The 18,408-nt window shown below is 47.8% G+C and overlaps 1 protein-coding gene across 8 annotated transcripts in view; it reads left to right on the forward strand.

Moving 5' to 3' along the window:
* dlec1 (DLEC1 cilia and flagella associated protein) overlaps positions 1-18,408 on the forward strand; it is a 149,781-nt gene that overhangs the window by 39,492 nt on the left and 91,881 nt on the right. For all 8 annotated transcript variants that reach the window (XM_078429930.1, XM_078429947.1, XM_078429957.1 and 5 more), the window contains 4 exons: positions 7,590-7,763; positions 10,695-10,831; positions 12,239-12,331; positions 15,437-15,527. In XM_078429930.1, coding sequence (XP_078286056.1) covers positions 7,590-7,763; positions 10,695-10,831; positions 12,239-12,331; positions 15,437-15,527 — 495 coding nt within the window. The remainder of the gene's footprint in view (positions 1-7,589; positions 7,764-10,694; positions 10,832-12,238; positions 12,332-15,436; positions 15,528-18,408) is intronic.

Here is an 18,408-nt window from a genome sequence, read left to right on the forward strand (position 1 = left end):
CCACACAGGTCACGGGGAGAACGTACAAACTCCGTACAGACAGCGCCCGTAGTCGGGATGGAACCCGGGTCTCCGGCGCTGCATTCACTGTAAGGCAGCATCTCTACCGCTGCGCCACCGTGCCGCCCTAATTAAGGGCCTGTTCCACGTAGGCGATTTTTCATGCGACTACAGATGATTAGGCTGTCGCCACATGCTCGCCTGTACGGTCGTGAGTCGTCTCCAAAGAGTCGTAGCATCTTTCTGGTCGCCGCTGGATTTTGAGATGTTTAAAACTTTTCAGCGACTGTTGGTTTGAAGCCAATGAGCGTAGCTTGACGTCTCCTGACGTGGGTGCTGTCGTAGGTTGTCGCCAGGTGACGTAGGTTGTCGCCGGTGCTGACGTAGGTGAATTCCATTGGCGACTACCTCCGTCAACCTACGTCAACCGGAGGCCAAAATGACGTGTATTGTCTTCACTTGTCTTCAGTTGTCACTGACAGGGTCGTAGCTTGTCGCGGGTGGACGTAGTTTGACTTCAGTTGTCGCCTGTGTCGCCTGTAGGTTGTCGTAGGTGCGGTCGTAGGTGGACGTCCTAGGTCGCGACAATTGGGTTGCTGGTTGCCATGGCTTGATGTCGACTAGGTGGTAGGTTGTTGTAGCTTGTCGTAGGCATTGTCATGGGGGGGTCCAGTCGCCGGTTTTTCGGCGACTTGCTACGACTATGACAGTCGCCTAAAAAATCGCCTAAGTGGGACAGGCTCTGTTGGAGGACTTGTTGTCAAGCTGAAAACGGTACAGAGAAGATTTACAAGGATGTTGCCAGGATTAGAGGGTGAGAGCTATAGGGAGAGGTTAGTTTAGTTTAGAGATAGAGCGCGGAAACAGGCCTTTTCGACCCACCAGGTTTGCGCGCATTCACACTATCCTACACACACGAGGGACAATTTTCTAAAACATTTATCAAGCCGATTAACATACAAACCTGTACGTCTTTGGAGTGTGGGAGGAAACCGAAGATATCGGTGAAAACCCACGCAGGTCACGGGGAGAACGTACAGACAGCACCCGTAGTCGGGATGGAACCCGGGTCTCCGGCGCTGCATTCGCTGTAAGGCAGCAACTCTACTGCTGCGCCACCATTAGAGGTGTATAAAATCATGAGGGGAATAGATCGGGTCGATGCACAGAGTCTCTTGCCCAGAGTAGATGAATCGAGGACCAGAGGACATAGGTTTAATGTGAAGGGGAAAAGATTTAATAGAAGTCTGAGAGGTAACTTTTTCACACAGAGGGTGGTGGGTGTGTGGAACAAGCTGCCAGAGGAGGCAGTTGAGGCTGGGACTATCCCAACATTTAAGAAACAGTTGGACAGGTACATGGATAGGACAGGTTTGGAGGGTTATGGACCAAACGTGGGCAGGTGGGACAAGTGTGGCCGGGACATGTTGGCAAGTTGGACCGAAAGACCTGTTTCCATGCTGCAACACTCTATGACTATATGACTTCACTGTCTTCGTACAGCAATTGCAACAATGCTGATAATTTTGTCAACACAACAGCAAATTTGCAAATTTGCAGATGATACAAAGCTGGGTGGTAGTGTGAACTGTGAGGAAGATGCTTTGAGGTTGCAGGGTGACTTGGACAGGTTGTGTGAGTGGGCGGATGCATGGCAGATGCCGTTTAATGTGGATAAGTGTGAGGTTATCCACTTTGGTGGTAAGAATAGGAAGGCAGATTATTATCTGAATGGTGTCAAGTTAGGAAAAGGGGACGTACAACGAGATCTGGGTGTCCTAGTGCATCAGTCACTGAAAGGAAGCATGCAGGTACAGCAGGCAGTGAAGAAAGCCAATGGAATGTTGGCCTTCATAACAAGAGGAGTTGAGTATAGGAGCAAAGAGGCCCTTCTGCAGTTGTACAGGGCCCTAGTGAGACTGCACCTGGAATACTGTGTGCAGTTTTGGTCTCCAAATTTGAGGAGGGATATTCTTGCTATTGTGGGTGTTACTAGGTTAATTCCCGGAATGGCGGGACTGTCATATGTTGAAAGACTGGAGCGACTAGGCTTGTATACACTGGAATTTAGGATGAGAGGAGATCTTATCGAAACATATAAGATTATTAAGGGGTTGGACACGTTAGAGGCAGGAAACATGTTCCCAATGTTGGGGGAGTCCAGAACAAGGGGCCACAGTTTAAGAATAAGGGGTAGGCCATTTAGAACTGAGATGAGGAAAAACCTTTTCAGTCAGAGAGTTGTGAATCTGTGGAATTCTCTGCCTCAGAAAGCAGTGGAGGTCAATTCTCTGAATGCATTCAAGAGAGAGCTAGATAGAGCTCTTAAGGATAGCGGAGTCAGGGGGTATGGGGAGAAGGCAGGAACGGGGTACTGATTGAGAATGATCAGCCATGATCACATTGAATGGTGGTGGTTGCTTGAAGGGCCGAATGGCCTCCTCCTGCACCTACTGTCTATTGTCTATTGTCTATAAAATCTGGACCCAGAACACAGAAAAGTACAGCACAAGAACAGGCCTTTTGGCCCAGAATGTCTATGCTAAACTAATTGCCTCGGCTGCACATGATCCAGAGCCCTCCATTCCCTGCATGTCCATGTTCTTATCTAAAATCACCACTATTGTACCTGCCTTCTGCACCACCCCTAGCAGTACGTTCCATACACTCACCACTGTCTGTGCAAAAAACTTTCAACCTTGCCCCTCTCACCTTAGAGCTGTGCCCTCTAGTCTTTGATATTTCCATTTAGATTGTACTGGGTTTCTGACGCTATTGAGGGCGTGCAGCATAGGTTTACTCGGTTAATTCCCGGAATGGCGGGACTGTCATATGATGAAAGACTGGAGCGACTAGGCTTGTATACACTGGAATTTAGAAGGATGAGAGGAGATCTTATTGAAACGTATACGATTATTAAGGGATTGGACACGTTATTAGAGGCAGGAAACATGTTCCCAATGTTGGGGCTGTCCAGAACCAGGGGCCACAGTTTAAGAATAAGGGGTAGGCCATTTAGAACGGAGATGAGGAAAAACCTTTTCAGTCAGAGAGTTGTGAATCTGTGGAATTCTCTGCCTCAGAAGGCAGTGGAGGCCAATTCTCTGAATGCATTCAAGAGAGAGAGCTAGATAGAGCTCTTAAGGATAGCGGAGTCAGGGGGTATGGGGAGAAGGCAGGAACAGGGTACTGATTGAGAATGATCAGCCATGATCACATTGAACGGCGGTGCTGCCTCGAAGGGCTGAATGGCCTCCTCCTGCACCTATTGTCTATTGTCTATTAATATAAGAAAATAACTGCAGATGCTGGTACAAATCGATTTATTCACAAAATGCTGGAGTAACTCAGCAGGTCAGGCAGCATCTCGGGAGAGAAGGAATGGGTGATGTTTCGGGTCGAGACCCTTCTTCAGACTGATGTCAGGGGGGGCGGGACAAAGGAAGGATATAGGTGGAGACAGGAAGACAGAGGGAGATCTGGGAAGGAGGAGGGGAAGAGAGGGACAGAGGAACTATCTAAAGTTGGAGAAGTCGATGTTCATACCACTGGGCTGCAAGCTGTCCAGGCGAAATATGAGGTGCTGTTCCTCCAATTTCCGGTGGGCCTCACTATGGCACTGGATGAGGCTCATGACAGAAAGGTCAGACTGGGAATGGGAGGGGGAGTTGAAGTGCTCAGCCACCGGGAAATCAGTTTGGTCAATGCGGACCGAGCGCAGGTGTTGAGCGAAGCGATCCAGTCACTATTCTCTTCCACTGGATTACTGCCTCCGATGCTGATTTGCTAGATTGTTATGAGCATCTAGGGGTTATTTTGCAGAATTAGCTAAATGATTCACTTGATGAATTGGTCAGATTTGCAATATGTTTGCATGTTAACATGAAAGCAATAATGATCCTCTCTCAATTTATTCACAAAATGCTGGAGTAACTCAGCAGGTCAGGCAGCATCTCGGGAGAGAAGGAATGGGTGACGTTTCGGGTCGAGACCCTTCTTCAGACTGATGTCGGGGGTGGGACAAAGGAAGGATATAGGTGGAGACAGGAAGATAGAGGGAGATCTGGGAAGGAGGAGGGGAAGGGAGGGACAGAGGAGCTATCTGAAGTTGGAGAAGTCGACGTTCATACCACCGGGCTGCAAACTGCCCAGGCGAAATATGAGGTGCTGCTCCTCCAATTTCCGGCGGGCCTCACTATGGCACTGGAGGAGGCCCATGACAGAGAGGTCAGACTGGGAATGGGAGGGGGAGTTAAAGTGCTGGGCCACCGGGAGATCAGTTGCGTTAATGCGGACCGAGCGCAGGTGTTCAGCGAAGCGATCGCCGAGCCTGCGCTTGGTTTCGCCGATATAAATAAGTTGACATCTAGAGCAGCGGATGCAATAGATGAGGTTGGAGGAGGTGCAGGTGAACCTCTGTCTCACCTGGAAAGACTGTTTGGGTCCTTTGATGGAGTTGCTACTGTCCCACTGTCTTCCTGTCTCCACCTATATCCTTCCTTTGTCCCACCCCCCTGACATCAGTCTGAAGAAGGGTCTCGACCCGAAACGTCACCCATTCCTTCTCTCCCGAGATGCTGCCTGACCTGCTGAGTTACTCCAGCATTTTGTGAATAAGTCTATTGTCTATTGATAGATGGAGGACATATCCTGCACATAACACCACAATATTTAGGTTATTTATTATAGCATCGCATTCTTGATTGATTGAGACTAAAGAAGTAATTTTATGTTCCCGAGACATTGACAAAGTATAACAGTGAAACATGACAGCAAATAAGTCTGAGTCAGAGAAGAACCATTCTCTGTGTAGCATGCATTAAATTCCATCAGCCATTCCTTCGACTAGTTCCCCAGTCCATCGAGATCAGGAGTTCCCAACCTTTTTCATCCCGTTTGCCCCTTTGCAACTTTTTGAAAGTAAATTTACCCCCACCCTGTTTTGTTCAGTAATTTGAGTTTACACTTCTACCACAGCAAAGCAACTGACAAAGGGGAAATTTTAAAATACTGTTTTTAACATTGTTATTTTAAGTTCAAACTAGACCGAGTGGACCCGTTAGGCCCAAACCTCTTCTGCATTGGTGCAGCACCCTCTCCTCCCCCCCTTTCCCCATCCCCTCCCCCCCTCCCCCCTTACCCCCTCCCCCCTTACCCCCTCCCCTTCCCCCCACTACCCACTCCATCCCCCTCAATCTCCCCTTATCCCCACTACCCCCTCCTCCCCCTCCCTCCCTAGGAGAGAGATTTAAACTTTAAAATGTGAATAACTTTAAAAATCTAACACCGATTTCAATGAAACTTCTTCCATTAGCACCAAAGAGACGACGGTGAGTAAGGTGGGCCTGAAATTGTCACGCTGTCGTGTACCGTTTTGGCTGTAGTTCAGGAACAAACAAACAAACAAACGAGAGTTTTAGTATATAGATAACAATAATAATAGCACATAACAATGTTATTTCACTTATTTATGAACAACTAATGATGAACAGATACCAGAACCAAACACAGTCATTCAATAGTGTAGGAAAATAACTGCAGATGCTGGTACAAATCGAAGGTATCACAAAATGCTGGAGTAACTCAGCAGGTCAGGCAGCATCTCAGGAGAGAAGGAATGGGTGACGTTTCAGGTCGAGACCCTTCTTCAGATTGATGTCAGGGGTGGGGGACAAAGGAAGGATATAGGTGGAGACAGGAAGATAGAGGGAGAAACGTCACCCATTCCTTCTCTCCCGAGATGCTGCTTGACCCGCTGAGTTACTCCAGCATTTTGTGATACAGTCAGTCAATATGTACAAATCCAGAATCAACAACTGTACCCCCTGGGTAGGCGAAATCTACCCCCTGGCGGTAAATGTACCCCAGTTTGGGAACCTTCGATCTATATCTTGTTTAATCAAAGATAAGCATGAGACCATAAGACATAGGAGCAGAATTAGACCATTCAGCCCATTGAGTCTACTCCACCATTAGATCACGGCTGATCTATGTTTCCCGCTCAATCCCATTTTCCTGTCTTATCCTGTAACCTTTGACACCCTTACTACGTGTCAATTTCCGCCTTGAAAATAGCCAATGGCATCCACAGCCGTCTGTGGCATTGAATTATATAGTTTCATTACCGTCTGACGAAAGAAATTCTTCATCTCCATTCGACAAATTAAACACATCAAGCTCGTAAACACTATAACCTCCAAATAGGCTCTGAACTTTGTAGACTACTGGACATTATTTTTGACTTTGTACTACTATTGTCCATTTATTTGTCTTGTTTTTTTCATATACTTTATTTTGTTGTTTATTATGGGTTTTGCAGTGTTTTACAGTGTTGACATATCTGTTGTGCTACTGCAAATAAGAATGTCACTTCCGTTTCTGGACATATGGTGGGACTGCCATATGAGGAAAGATTGGAAAGACTGGGCTTGTATTCACTGGAGTTTAAGAAGGATGAGAGAGGATCTTATAGAGACATATAAAATTATAAAAGGACTGGACAAGCTAGGTACAGGAAAAATGTTCCCAATGTTGGGGAAGTCCAGAACCAGGGGCCGCAGTCCAAGGGAAAAAGGGGAGGCCATTTAAAACTGAGGTGAGAAGGAACTTTTTCACCCAGGGAGTTCTGAATTTGTGGAATTCTCTGCCGTAGAAGGCAGTGGAGACCAATTCACTGGATGAGTTAGATAGAGCTCCAGGGGCTAGCGGAATCAAGGGATATGGGGAGAAGGCAGGCACGGGTTACTGATTGTGGATGATCAGCCATGATCACAATGAATGGTAGTGCTGGCTCGAAGGGCCAAATGGCCTCCTCCTGCACCTATTTTCTATGTTTCTATAAAACAGTCTTGACTTAACTCTTCTAAAGGTACGTCCTTTTATTCTAAGGCTGTGCCCTCCGATTCCAGACTTTCCCACCAGTGGAAACATCCTTTGCATCTCCACTCTCTCTTGGCCTTTCTACACTGGTGTCTGTGAATTCTTAGCTTGAGACCATTTGCTTACCAGTTTGATAATTTAACAGAAGGTAGACACAAAATGCTGGAGTAACTCAGCGGGTCAGGCAGCATCTCAGGAGAGAAGGAATGGGTGACGTTTCGGGTCGAGACCCTTCTTCAGACTGATGTCAGGGGAGGGGGCGGGATAAAGATAGGATGTAGTCAGAGACAGGAAGACTAGTGGGAGAACTGGGAAGTGGGAGGGGATAGAGAGGGAAAGCAGGGACTATCTGAAGTTAGAGAGGTCAATGTTGATACCGCTGGGGTGTAAACTACCCAAGCGAAATATGAGGTGCTGTTCCTCCAATTAGCGCTGGGCCTCACTCTGGCAATGGAGGTGGCCCAGGACAGAAAGGTCAGTGTGGGAGGGGAGTTGAACTGCTGAGCCACCGGGAGATCAGGTTGGTTTAGACGGACTTAGCGGAGGTGTTCAGCGAAACGATCGCCAAGCCTGCGCTTGGTCTCACCGATGTAGAGAAGTTGACACCTGGAACAGCGGATACAGTAGATGAGGTTGGAGGAGGTGCAGGTGAACCTCTGCCTCACCTGGAAAAAATGTAACAGTTTTGCTAACTCTGTTTCATCAAACAGGTAAATTTCCAGGAGAAGGTGGGATGGTCGCACCGGGAATGAGCTGCCAATACACAATTCGGTTTGCTCCCGATTCTCCAGCCGAATTTGAGGACTTTCTAATAGTGGAGACACAAACACCCTATCCACTTGTGATCCCCATCGAAGCCAGAAGACCTCCTCCTATACTAACATGTAAGCAAGTCACTTCTTCTGAAGGGACGGGTGGCAAATATACACCGATCAGCCAAAACATTATGACCACTGACAGGCGAAGTGAATAACATTGGTTATCTTGTTACAATGGCACCTGTCAAGGGGTGGGATATATTAGGCAGCAAGTGAACAGTCAATTCTTGAAGTTGATGTGTTGGATGCAGGAGAAATGGGCAGGAGTAAAGACCTGAGCGACTTTGACAAGGGCCAAATTGTTATGGCCAGACGACTGGGTCAGAGCATCTCTGAAATGGCAAGGCTTGTGGGGTGCTCCCGGTCAGCCATGGTGAGTACCTACCGACAGTGGTCCGAGGAGGGACAGACCACAAACCGGCGACAGACAGGGTGTTGGGCGCCCAAGGCTCATCGATGCGCGAGGGCAACGAAGGCTATCCCGTCTGGTCCGAACCGACAGAAGGTCGACTGTGGCACAAGTCACAGAAAATGTTAATGGTGGTCACGGGAGGAATGTGTCATAATACACAGTGCATCGCACCCTGCTGCGTATGGGGCTGCACACGGAGGACCAACAGCATATTAGGCAGGTGGTCATAATGTTTTGGCTCATCAGGTCATAATGTTTTGCCTGATCGGTTTGTGGGGATTTCACCAACAACAAACACATTTTGGGGGACCAGGAGGTTGTGGATAGAGTCTTAGAGTCTTAGAGCGTGGAAACAGGCCCTTCGGCCCAACTCGCCCACATCGACCAACATGTCCCACCTACACTAGTCCCACCTGCCCACTTTTGGCCCACATCCCTCTAAACCTGTCCTATCCATATACCTGCCTAATAGTTTCATAAACGTTGTGATAGTCCCAGCCTCAACTACCTCCTCTGGCAGCTTGTTCCATACACCCACCACCCTTTGTGTGAAAAAGTAGCCCCTCAGATTCCTATTAAATCTTTCACCCCTCACCTTCAACCTATGTCCTCTGGTTCTCAATTCCCCTACTCTGAGCAAGAGACTCTGTGCATCTAGCCAATTTATTCCTCATGATTTTATACACCTCTATAAGATCTCCCCTCATCCTCCTGCGCTCCATGGAAGGATGAGAGATCTTATCGAAACGTATAAGATTATTAAGGGGTTGGACACGTTAGAGGCAGGAAACATGTTCCCAATGTTGGGGGAGTCCAGAACAAGGGGCCACAGTTTAAGAATAAGGGGTAGGCCATTTAGAATGGAGATGAGGAAAAACTTTTTCAATCAGAGAGTTGTGAATCTGTGGAATTCTCTGCCTCAGAAGGCAGTGGAGGCCAATTCTCTGAATGCATTCAAGAGAGAGCTGGATAGAGCTCTTAAGGATAGCGGAGTCAGGGGTATGGGGAGAAGGGAGGAACGGGGTACTGATTGAGAATGATCAGCCATGATCGCATTGATCGAAGGGCCAAATGGCCTCCTCCTGCACCTATTCATATCATATCATATCATCATATATATACAGCCGGAAACAGGCCTTTTCGGCCCACCAAGTCCGTGCCGCCCAGCGATCCCCGTATTGTCTATTGTCTATTGAAAAGAAACCCAGCCTACTCAATGTCTCCCTATAGCTCACACCCTCCAGTCCTGGAACATCCTTGTAAATCTTCTCTTTACCCTTTCCAACTTGACAACACGCTGGATTCTGGAGTAAAACACAAATTGCTGGAGGAACATGGCAGGTCAGGCAGCATCTGTGGAGGGAATGGACTGGCGACGTTTCGGGTCGGACCTTTCTTCATCAGATTGTTTGGAGTAGGGGGAGAAAGCTGGAAAAGGGCGGTGGGGGCTGGACAAAGCCTGGCAAGTAACACTGCAGATGGGTACAGGTGAGGGGGGATATGGATGGCAAATTGGTGGAGTAAGTGACAAAGGCAAGGGGGAAAAGGAGACTAAAGAGTGTCAGATGAGGAGGGGAGAGGAAGAGTGAACTGAGGGTCGAGGGGGGCGGGGAATGAATGAATGAATGAATGAATGAATGAATGAATGAATGAATGAATGAATGAATGAATGAATGAATGAATACGTTTATTGGCCTAGAATGTGCATATAGAAGGAATGTGCCTTGGTGCTCCGCTCACAAATGACCACACAAACACACAGTTAACAATTAAGAATAAAGCATAACCACATCAAAACAATAAGGATACGACATTACGGTCTGAACATGTGGGTGAAAATAAACCAGAGCAAAAAAGGAAGGGAAGCATTGAAGCACGTAATGCCCTTTGAGATTCTGTTATGGAGCCAGAGCTTGATACAGCATGGAAATAGGCCCTTCGACCCCCTAACCCTAACCCTCATGCCCCATCCAAGCTAGTCCCATTTGTTCCTGTTTGGCCCGCATCCATCTCAACCATTTCTATCCATTAACTGGGCTAAGTGTCTTGTCATCATCGGTGGTGACTGGAAGCGAGTATGACTGTCCTCTCCATAGGGTCGGACGCCTGTGCGTGACTTTGTGTAACGTGGGGAGACTGGTGCACAGACAGCCACCACACGGTCCTTGACAGATCTGGGTCAGGATCCAGTGGCGTGGAGTCCAAGACGACCGGGGACCCTTTTCTGCTGCAGCCTTCATCCATCCGCCTTCCCAGCCGTTGTGACGCTCCACTAAAGCCAGCCATCATCCTCCCTCCGCCTGTTCCACCGTTGAGGTCTTGGTTGGATTGCTCTTTGTCAGGGACCTCCTCCTCGACCTTACCGCCATGGGTGACCCTACCAGGAGCGTAGCTCCAGACGGCATCGCTCTCAGGATCTCAGGATCTCAGGACCACACAAGCTTCACCACCACAAGGTGACAATCCACGGAGAAGTCAGTGTCTTGTATAGTAACTGCCTCAGCAGATCGTTCCATGTACCCACCACCTTCTGAGTGAAACAGAAAATGCAGACTAAATTTCTGTTATTTCCCTTTCATGCCCAGTACCTGCTACGTTAGACTGTGGATTCTGCTTGATGGGAGGAGTGAAGTTTACAGAGTTCCTGTGCAGAAACGAAGGGTACAATGCTGGCTGCTTCTGCATCATGCCCAAGAGAATGTGGCCAACAACCAACTTCAGGGTGAGAACTCTCTACTATCAGAGTGAACAGAGCTGGGAGCGCACAGGTTAAGAGCAGAAAGGTTGGGAAATTCCTGCTTTGTAAGTTCATTGGCCTCTGCAAAATAATTGGATTAGAAAGTAGGATAACACAGAAGCAGTTGGCATAGACTTGGGGCGGCACGGTGGCCTAGTGGTAGAGCTACTGCCTTACAAAGCCAGAGACCCGGGTTCCATCCCGACTACGGGCGCTGTCTGGACGGAGTTTGCACGTTCTCCCCGTGACCTGCGTGGGTTTTCTCCGAGATCCTTCGGTTTCCTCCCACACTCCAAAGACTTACAGGTTTGTAGGTTAATTGGCATGGTGTAAATGTAAAATTGTCCCTAGTGGGTGTAGGGTGGTGTTAATGTGCGGGGATCGCTGGTCGGCGCGGACCCGGTGGGCCGAAGGGCCTGTTTCCGCACTGTATCTCTAAACTAAATTAAACTAAACTAAACTAAACTAAACTACGTGTAGGGAAGAAAACTGAAGACTAAACTAAACTAAACTTGGTGGACTGAAAGCCCCTTTAAACTAAATTAAACTAATCAGTGCTGTACCTATACATTAACTTTCATTGATTGAAATTATTGATACACATTGATCGATGAACTGTTTGAAACTTTTGTCAGCGCCAGAAAAGTGTATGATTTTCCCAGATTGTATGCAAAAACAAGGAATTTCACTGTACCCAGGTAGATATGACAATAAAGAATCATTGAAAAGATCCTTTTAAAACACTTGTGTCTATCAATCGTTCACCATCTACAAATACTTTGCTCTTCTATTTCTTTCCACTGGATTGGATCACCTCACACTTTTCCACAATGTATTCCATCTAACATGTTGTTGCCCATTCACTTAGCCTGCCTATGTGTCCCAAAGCCCACCTGTATCTCTCAGTTCACACGGCCACACAGCTTTGTGTCAGCTGACCATCAAGCACTTAATTAGGCTTCAGGGTGGCGCAGCGGTTGAGTTGTTGCCTCACAGCGGCAGAGACCCAGGTTCGATCCTGACCTCGGTATGGAGATTGCACATTCTCCCTGTGACCGGATGGGCTTTTCCCGGGTGCTCCAGTTTCCTCTCACACTCCAAAGACATGTGGGTTTGTAGGTTGATTGGCTTTGGTAAAATTGTAAACTGTCCCTGGTGTGTAGGATAGCGATAGTCTACGGGATGATCGCTGGTCTACGCGGACTCGGTGGGCAAGGGTCTGCTTCTGCACTGTACCTCTAAAGAAAAGCAGTGCCAGGGACCCGGACGTCACAGCGCCAGGTAGCCGGGTCCGATCCTGACCTCGGATGCTGTCTGTGTGGAGTTTGCACGTTCTCCCTGTGATCGATCGCACTCAGGGCCTGACCTGTCTTTGCCTCTTTCACTCCACAGAGCGTGGCGGTGGCTGGGTTTCTGAACGTAACTCCGTTTGCCATCAGGCCGGCCGTGTTTGAGCTGCAGCCGGGCCAGGCATTGATCATGGAGGTGAGTGAGTGAACTACCTCCCACATTCAATGAGGCTCGATGTGGTGAAGCTGATCAGCTGCTGCCATTTGGGTAGAGTTGCTGCCTGACAGCGAATGCAGCGCCGGAGACCCGGGTTCCATCCCCACTACGGGTGCTGTCTGTATGGAGTTTGCATGTTCTCCCCGTGACCTGCGTGGGTTTTCTCCCAGATCTTCGGTTTTCTCCCACACTCCAAAGAGGTGCAGGTTTGTAGGTTAATTGGCTTGGTATAAATGTAAAATTGTGCCTAGTGTGTGTAGGACAGTGTTAATGTGCGGAGATCGCTGGTCGGTGCGGACCCGGTGGGCCGAAGGGCCTGTTTCTGCGCTGCATCTCTAAACTAAACTAAACAGTGACCCGGTTGAATGCTGACTGTTTTAAAAAAAAAAAAAGAATTTTATATAAAAGTTTTATTCCAAAGAAAAACATACAAACATACTAAGCAAAATGTGATCAAACAAAAGCCGCCTGTATCGGCAGTTTACAAAATAAACAATGATCACATTAAAATCCCGCCATCTCTGTCAACAATACATTCAACCCGCCGCGGCGACCAGCGTTCCCGGAAGGCCTCCAGAGTCCCCATGGACACCGCGTGTTCCCTCTCCAGGGACACGCGCGCACGGACGTAAGCCCGGAACAGGGGTAGGCAGCCGACCTCTGTGAGGCCGTCGACTGCCCGCTGCCTGGACCCGCGGATTGCCATCTTGGCCAGGCCCAGGAGCAGACCGACAGGGAGACCCCCTCCTCCCTCCTGACCCTCCCCCCTCTGTACCGGGTGGTGCCCAAACATTAAAAGCGTAGGGCTAAAATGGAGCCAGAACTTGAGGAGCAGTCCCTTCAGATACTGGAACAGGTGCTGCAACCTCACGCACTCTGTAGCTAAATGGTACACGGTCTCCTCCTCGCTGAATGCTGACTGTGGGTGCTGTCTGTACGGAGTTTGCCCGTTCTCCGGTGGGTTTCTCTTGGTGTTCTGGTTTCCTCCCACACTCCAAAGGTGAAAATTGTAAATTGTCCCGGGTATGTAGGATCATGCTAGTGTATGAAGATTGCAGGTCAACACGGGCTCGGTGGGCCAAAGGGCCTGTTTCCATGCTAAACTAAGGTATATTATATGTTTAAGCCGGGAGGTGTTTGGTTCAAATATGAGAGGGTTTGGGTGGGAGCAAGGTAATGGCACTGAAGGGAGAGCTGCAATATGTCTAGCTGCATATTACCAGAATGATGCCTGGATTAGGGGGGATTCGCCACAGGGAGAGGTTGAACAGACTTTGATTGTTTTCCCTGGAACCACAGTTAAATTATGAGAGGTATAGACAGGGTAGACAGTCATTGGAGGAACAGCACCTCAGATTTCGCTTAGGCAGTTTACACACCAGCACAATGAATATTGACTTCTCTGACTTCAAGTAACCCTTGCTTTCCCCTCTCTCCATCACTCCCCCTTCCCGGTTCTCCAACCAGTCTGACTGTCCCTGATTACATTTTATCTCTGTTTACATCTTCCTTGATCCATATCCCCTTTGATGTCTCGTTCTCACACCTTAAACCTCTTTACCTCTGTGTCTCCCTCTCCCCTGACTTTCAGTCTGGAGAAGGGTCTCGAACCGAAACGTCACCCATTCCTTTTCTCCAGAGATGCTGCCTGTCCCGCCAGAATTTGGTGTCTTATCTTTGGTGTAAACCAGCATCTGCAGTTCCTTCCCATAGACAGCCAGAACCTTTTTTTCCCAGGGTGAAACAATCAAATACTGTACCAGAGCTCTATCTAACTCTCTTTTAAATCCATCCAGTGAATTGGCCTCCACTGCCTTCTGTGGCAGAGAATTCCACAGATTCACAACTCTCTGGGTGAAAAGGGTTTTCTCTGTTAGTGCCATTTAAAAGACTTTTAGTTAGATAATATAAGAAAATAACTGCAGATGCTGGTACAAATCGATTTATTCACAAAATGCTGGAGTAACTCAGCAGGTCAGGCAGCATCTCGGGAGAGAAGGAATGGATATATGGATATTCATGGAATGGAGGGATATGGGTTATGTGCACGTGGATATGTTATAATCTTATCATGTTCAACATGAACACTATGGGCCTATGGGCGTGTTATTGTGCTGTACTGTTAGTTTAGTTTAGTTTTTCAGATACAGCGTGAAAACAGGCCTTTCGGGCCACTGGGTCCGCGCCGACCAGCGATCCCCGCACATTAACACTATCCTACACCCACTAGGGACAATTTGTACATTTACCTAGCCAATTAATCTACAAACCTGCACGTCTTTGGAGCGTGGGAGGAAACCGAAGATATCGGAGAAAACCCACGCAGGTCACGGGGAGAACGTGTAAACTCCGTACAGACAGCACCCGTAGTCGGGATGAAACCCGGGTCTCCGGCGCTGCATTCGCTGTAAGGCAGCAACTCTACCGCTGCGCCACCGTGTGCTGTTCTATGTTCTATGTTCTAAATGTTGTCATTGTACCTGCCTCAACTACTTCCTCCGGCAGCTCATTCCATATAACAGCACACTCAGTGTGAATAAAGTTGTTCCTCAGGATTCTATTCAATCTTCCCCCCCCTCCCCCTCACCTTCAACCTGTGACCTCTGGTTCATGATTCCCCTACTCTGGGTAAAAGGTTCCGTGCATTCACCATTGTCTGTACCGTTCATGGATTTATACACCTCTACCGGATCACACCTCAACCTCCTGCGCTCCAAGGAATAAGGTTCCAGCCTGCTCAACTTCTCCCTACAGCTCAGGCCCTTAAGCCCCGGCAACATTATCCTAAATCTTCTCTGCGCTCTTTCCAGTTTAACAACATCTTCCCTATAGCAGGCTGTAACATATCACCCCAACTTCAAAACCCTGATCGAAGAAGATAGTTTCGATTGAATACAGTCTGAAGAAGGGCCTCGACCCGAAACGTCACCCATTCCTTCTCTCCTGAGATGCAGCCTGACCCGCTGAGTTACTCCAGCATTTTGTGTCTGCCATTAATTTTCTGGACCATTGTTGAAAAGATGGATGTTTTAATTTCCGTGGAATGTTGGAAAACGATGATTTATCTACATTTCCCACTTGTAGGTTGTTTTCCTTCCACCTACTCCAGAAACCTTCTCTCAAACTGTTACAATGGTTTGTGACAACTGCCACGTGAAAGACTTTGTACTAACAGGTAACAAAATTAAGACCTATTTTTCCAAGGTAGGTGTACTGGCATTTAATCTTAATTTTGGTGTACTGGCATTTAAATCTTAATAGGGTCATTTAGCACCTCCTTTAACTTAATACTTGCAAGATCTGTGAAATACTTGGCTAAGATTACATTAAGTTTGTTGCGAGAATTAGTTAAAATGTGTGCAGTTTTTGGAAGGAGTAAGTTGCTTCCTGCTACCAGCTTCTCAATCATGGATGACAAGAAAAACTCATTTAGTTCAGTTTAGTTTAGAGATGCAGTGGGGAAACAGGCCCTTCGGCCCACCGGGTCCGCGCCGACTAACGATCCCCGCACATTAACACTATCCTACACACACTAAGGACAATTTTTTCATTTACCGAGCCAATTAACCTACAAACCTGTACGTCGTTGGAGTGAGGGAGGATACCGAAGATCTCGGTATCCACGCAGGTCACAGGGAGAACGTACAGACTTCGTACAGACAGCACCCGTAGTCGGGATGGAACCCGGGTCTCCGGCGCTGCATTCGCTGTAAGGCAGCAACTCTACCGCTGTGCCACCACGCCGCACAATGTTGGTAATAGTGCTAGCATCCTGAGAAGAAATAGAAATAAACTCTTTGCAATCTATAGAAAAGTAGACTAGGCGATATATGTGAGTCAGGAAGTCATGTTGCAGCTTTACAAAACTTTGGTCAGGCCTCATGTGGAGTATTGTGTGCAGTTGTGGTCGCCCCATTACAGGGAGGATGTGGGGGCTTTGGAGAGGGGGTAGAGGAGGTTCACCAGAACGATGCCTGGATCAGAGGGTGTCACATACAGGGAGAGGTTGGACAGACTTGGATTGTTTTCTCTGGAGCGTCGGTGGCTGAGGGGAGACATGATAGACGTACATGAGAGGCATAGATGGGGTAGACAGTCAGAGCCTTTTTCCCAGGCTCACTGCACTGACTGTTATCATTACCGTATGCGGAGTGTCCGACACTGGAGGGCATAGCTGCAAGGTGAAAGGAGGAAGGTTCAATGGAGATATGGGGGGCATTTTTGTACACAGGAATAGTGTGGCCTGGGAACACAGTGCCAGGCAGATTCAGATGGAAGTGTAGGGAATAGAGGGATATGGATCATGTACTGACAGGTGAGATCAGTTTATTACAAACACTGTGTGCTGAAGGGTCTGTTTCTGTGATGTTTTATGTACTGTATATGCCCCATGTGGAGGAGCAGGTGAGATTCTATGATGTATGGATGAATTAGATTAGGGTCGATGGAAGAATGGAATGAGCTAAAGATAGACACAAAAAGCTGGAGTAACTCTGGAGAAAAGATGCTGTCTGACCCGCTGAGTTATTCCAGCTTTTCCCAGTCTATCTTTGGGTTAAATCAATGGGATGGGCTAAATGTGGTCAACTAAAGGTTGTATTAGATTCCACTACAGGTTGTGTTAGGTTGGACATATGCAATAATTTATTGAAGAATCAATTAAATTATGAAGAGTCAGTGGCAGAATGGTGTGGGTCGTTTATGGTTCACAAATGGATGTGTTGGATTGGGCATGGTTTATAGCAGAATGGGTTAAGTTATAGATGATTATTCAAAAGAGTTGCTTACTTTTCTTTGTGCAAAAAGTATTCAATGCTTAGATCTTCACAATCACAATCACAATAATACTTTAGTCCTCTTTGGATCGTTACCTTGTTGTGGTGAAGAGGCGTGCGTGCCCCCATGATTCTGAGAGGGATGCCGTGGGAAGCACTAGCTTCTGGTGGGGCCACCCATGGCGGTAAGGGTCGAGGATGAGGGTCCAGATTAAGAATGATCCAACGTACAAGACATCAACGTCGGACCAGGCGGACAAAGTTATCTTGAAGTCACCGGCCGTGAAGGCGGATGAAGGCTGCAACAGATCCATCAGCTCCAATCGTCTTGGTTCCCTTGCCATTGGAAGTAGTGGATTGATTTGTGAAGGACCGTGTGCTTCTTGGAGTGCAACATCAAGTACATGTTAAACAAACACATGCACAGGCGTCTTCGTTCTGACATCGGAACGTAGACCATCATCCTCGACCTCGAGGGATCGCCACGACGAATACTTTACCAGCCAAGTATGTTTTGCAACATACGAGGAACTTCATTTGCCATACAGTCATAACAATAAAAAGCAACAGGGCACACAAAGTACATTTTAACATGAACATCCACCACAGTGACTCCTCCACATTCCTCACTGTGATGGAAAGTGAACAAAAGATCAATCTCTCCCTTCTTTGTCCTCCAGCGGTCGAGGGTATCGAGCCTTCCATTGACGGGACGATCTTGGCTCCCGTAGCCGGCGGTCAAGCCTTCCTCGTCGTACCGCTGGGGTGTAAGCTGCTGTCACAGATACTAGGCTGGGTTGTGCTGGGTTGTATAGAAGAAATTCCATGGAGATTGCTAACTATATCGTTGAGGGCCCTTGGGAAGATTAAAGAAGCAAGAAAAAACTAAAGGAGGTAATCAGGTAGGGGGTGCCAACTTTCTCACTCCCAAATAAGAGACAAAAGGTGACGTCACCGCCCCGCGCCCCATGTGACCTCACCCAGCCAGCGGCCACGTGCTCCCTCTCCGCCAATGGCTGCTGCCCGGGCTTCTGTAAAGTGTCTACGATAGAACTACTGTGCAGGTGATCGCTGGTCGGCATGAACACAGTGGGCTGAAGGGCCTGTTTCCACGCTACATCTCTAAACGAAACTTGCTAAACTAAATTATTTGCCAATGACATTTTATGGCCCCTTTTATCTCTCCTGAGCCCTTGGTTGCATTCCTTCTTGCTTTTATATTTCTCAAAGGCCCTTGAAACGGGTGCCAACGCAACGGGTGGAATTGATTGTAGACTTTAG

This window comes from Rhinoraja longicauda, chromosome 2 (genome assembly GCF_053455715.1).
Source record: "Rhinoraja longicauda isolate Sanriku21f chromosome 2, sRhiLon1.1, whole genome shotgun sequence".
Lineage (NCBI taxonomy): Eukaryota > Metazoa > Chordata > Chondrichthyes > Rajiformes > Arhynchobatidae > Rhinoraja > Rhinoraja longicauda.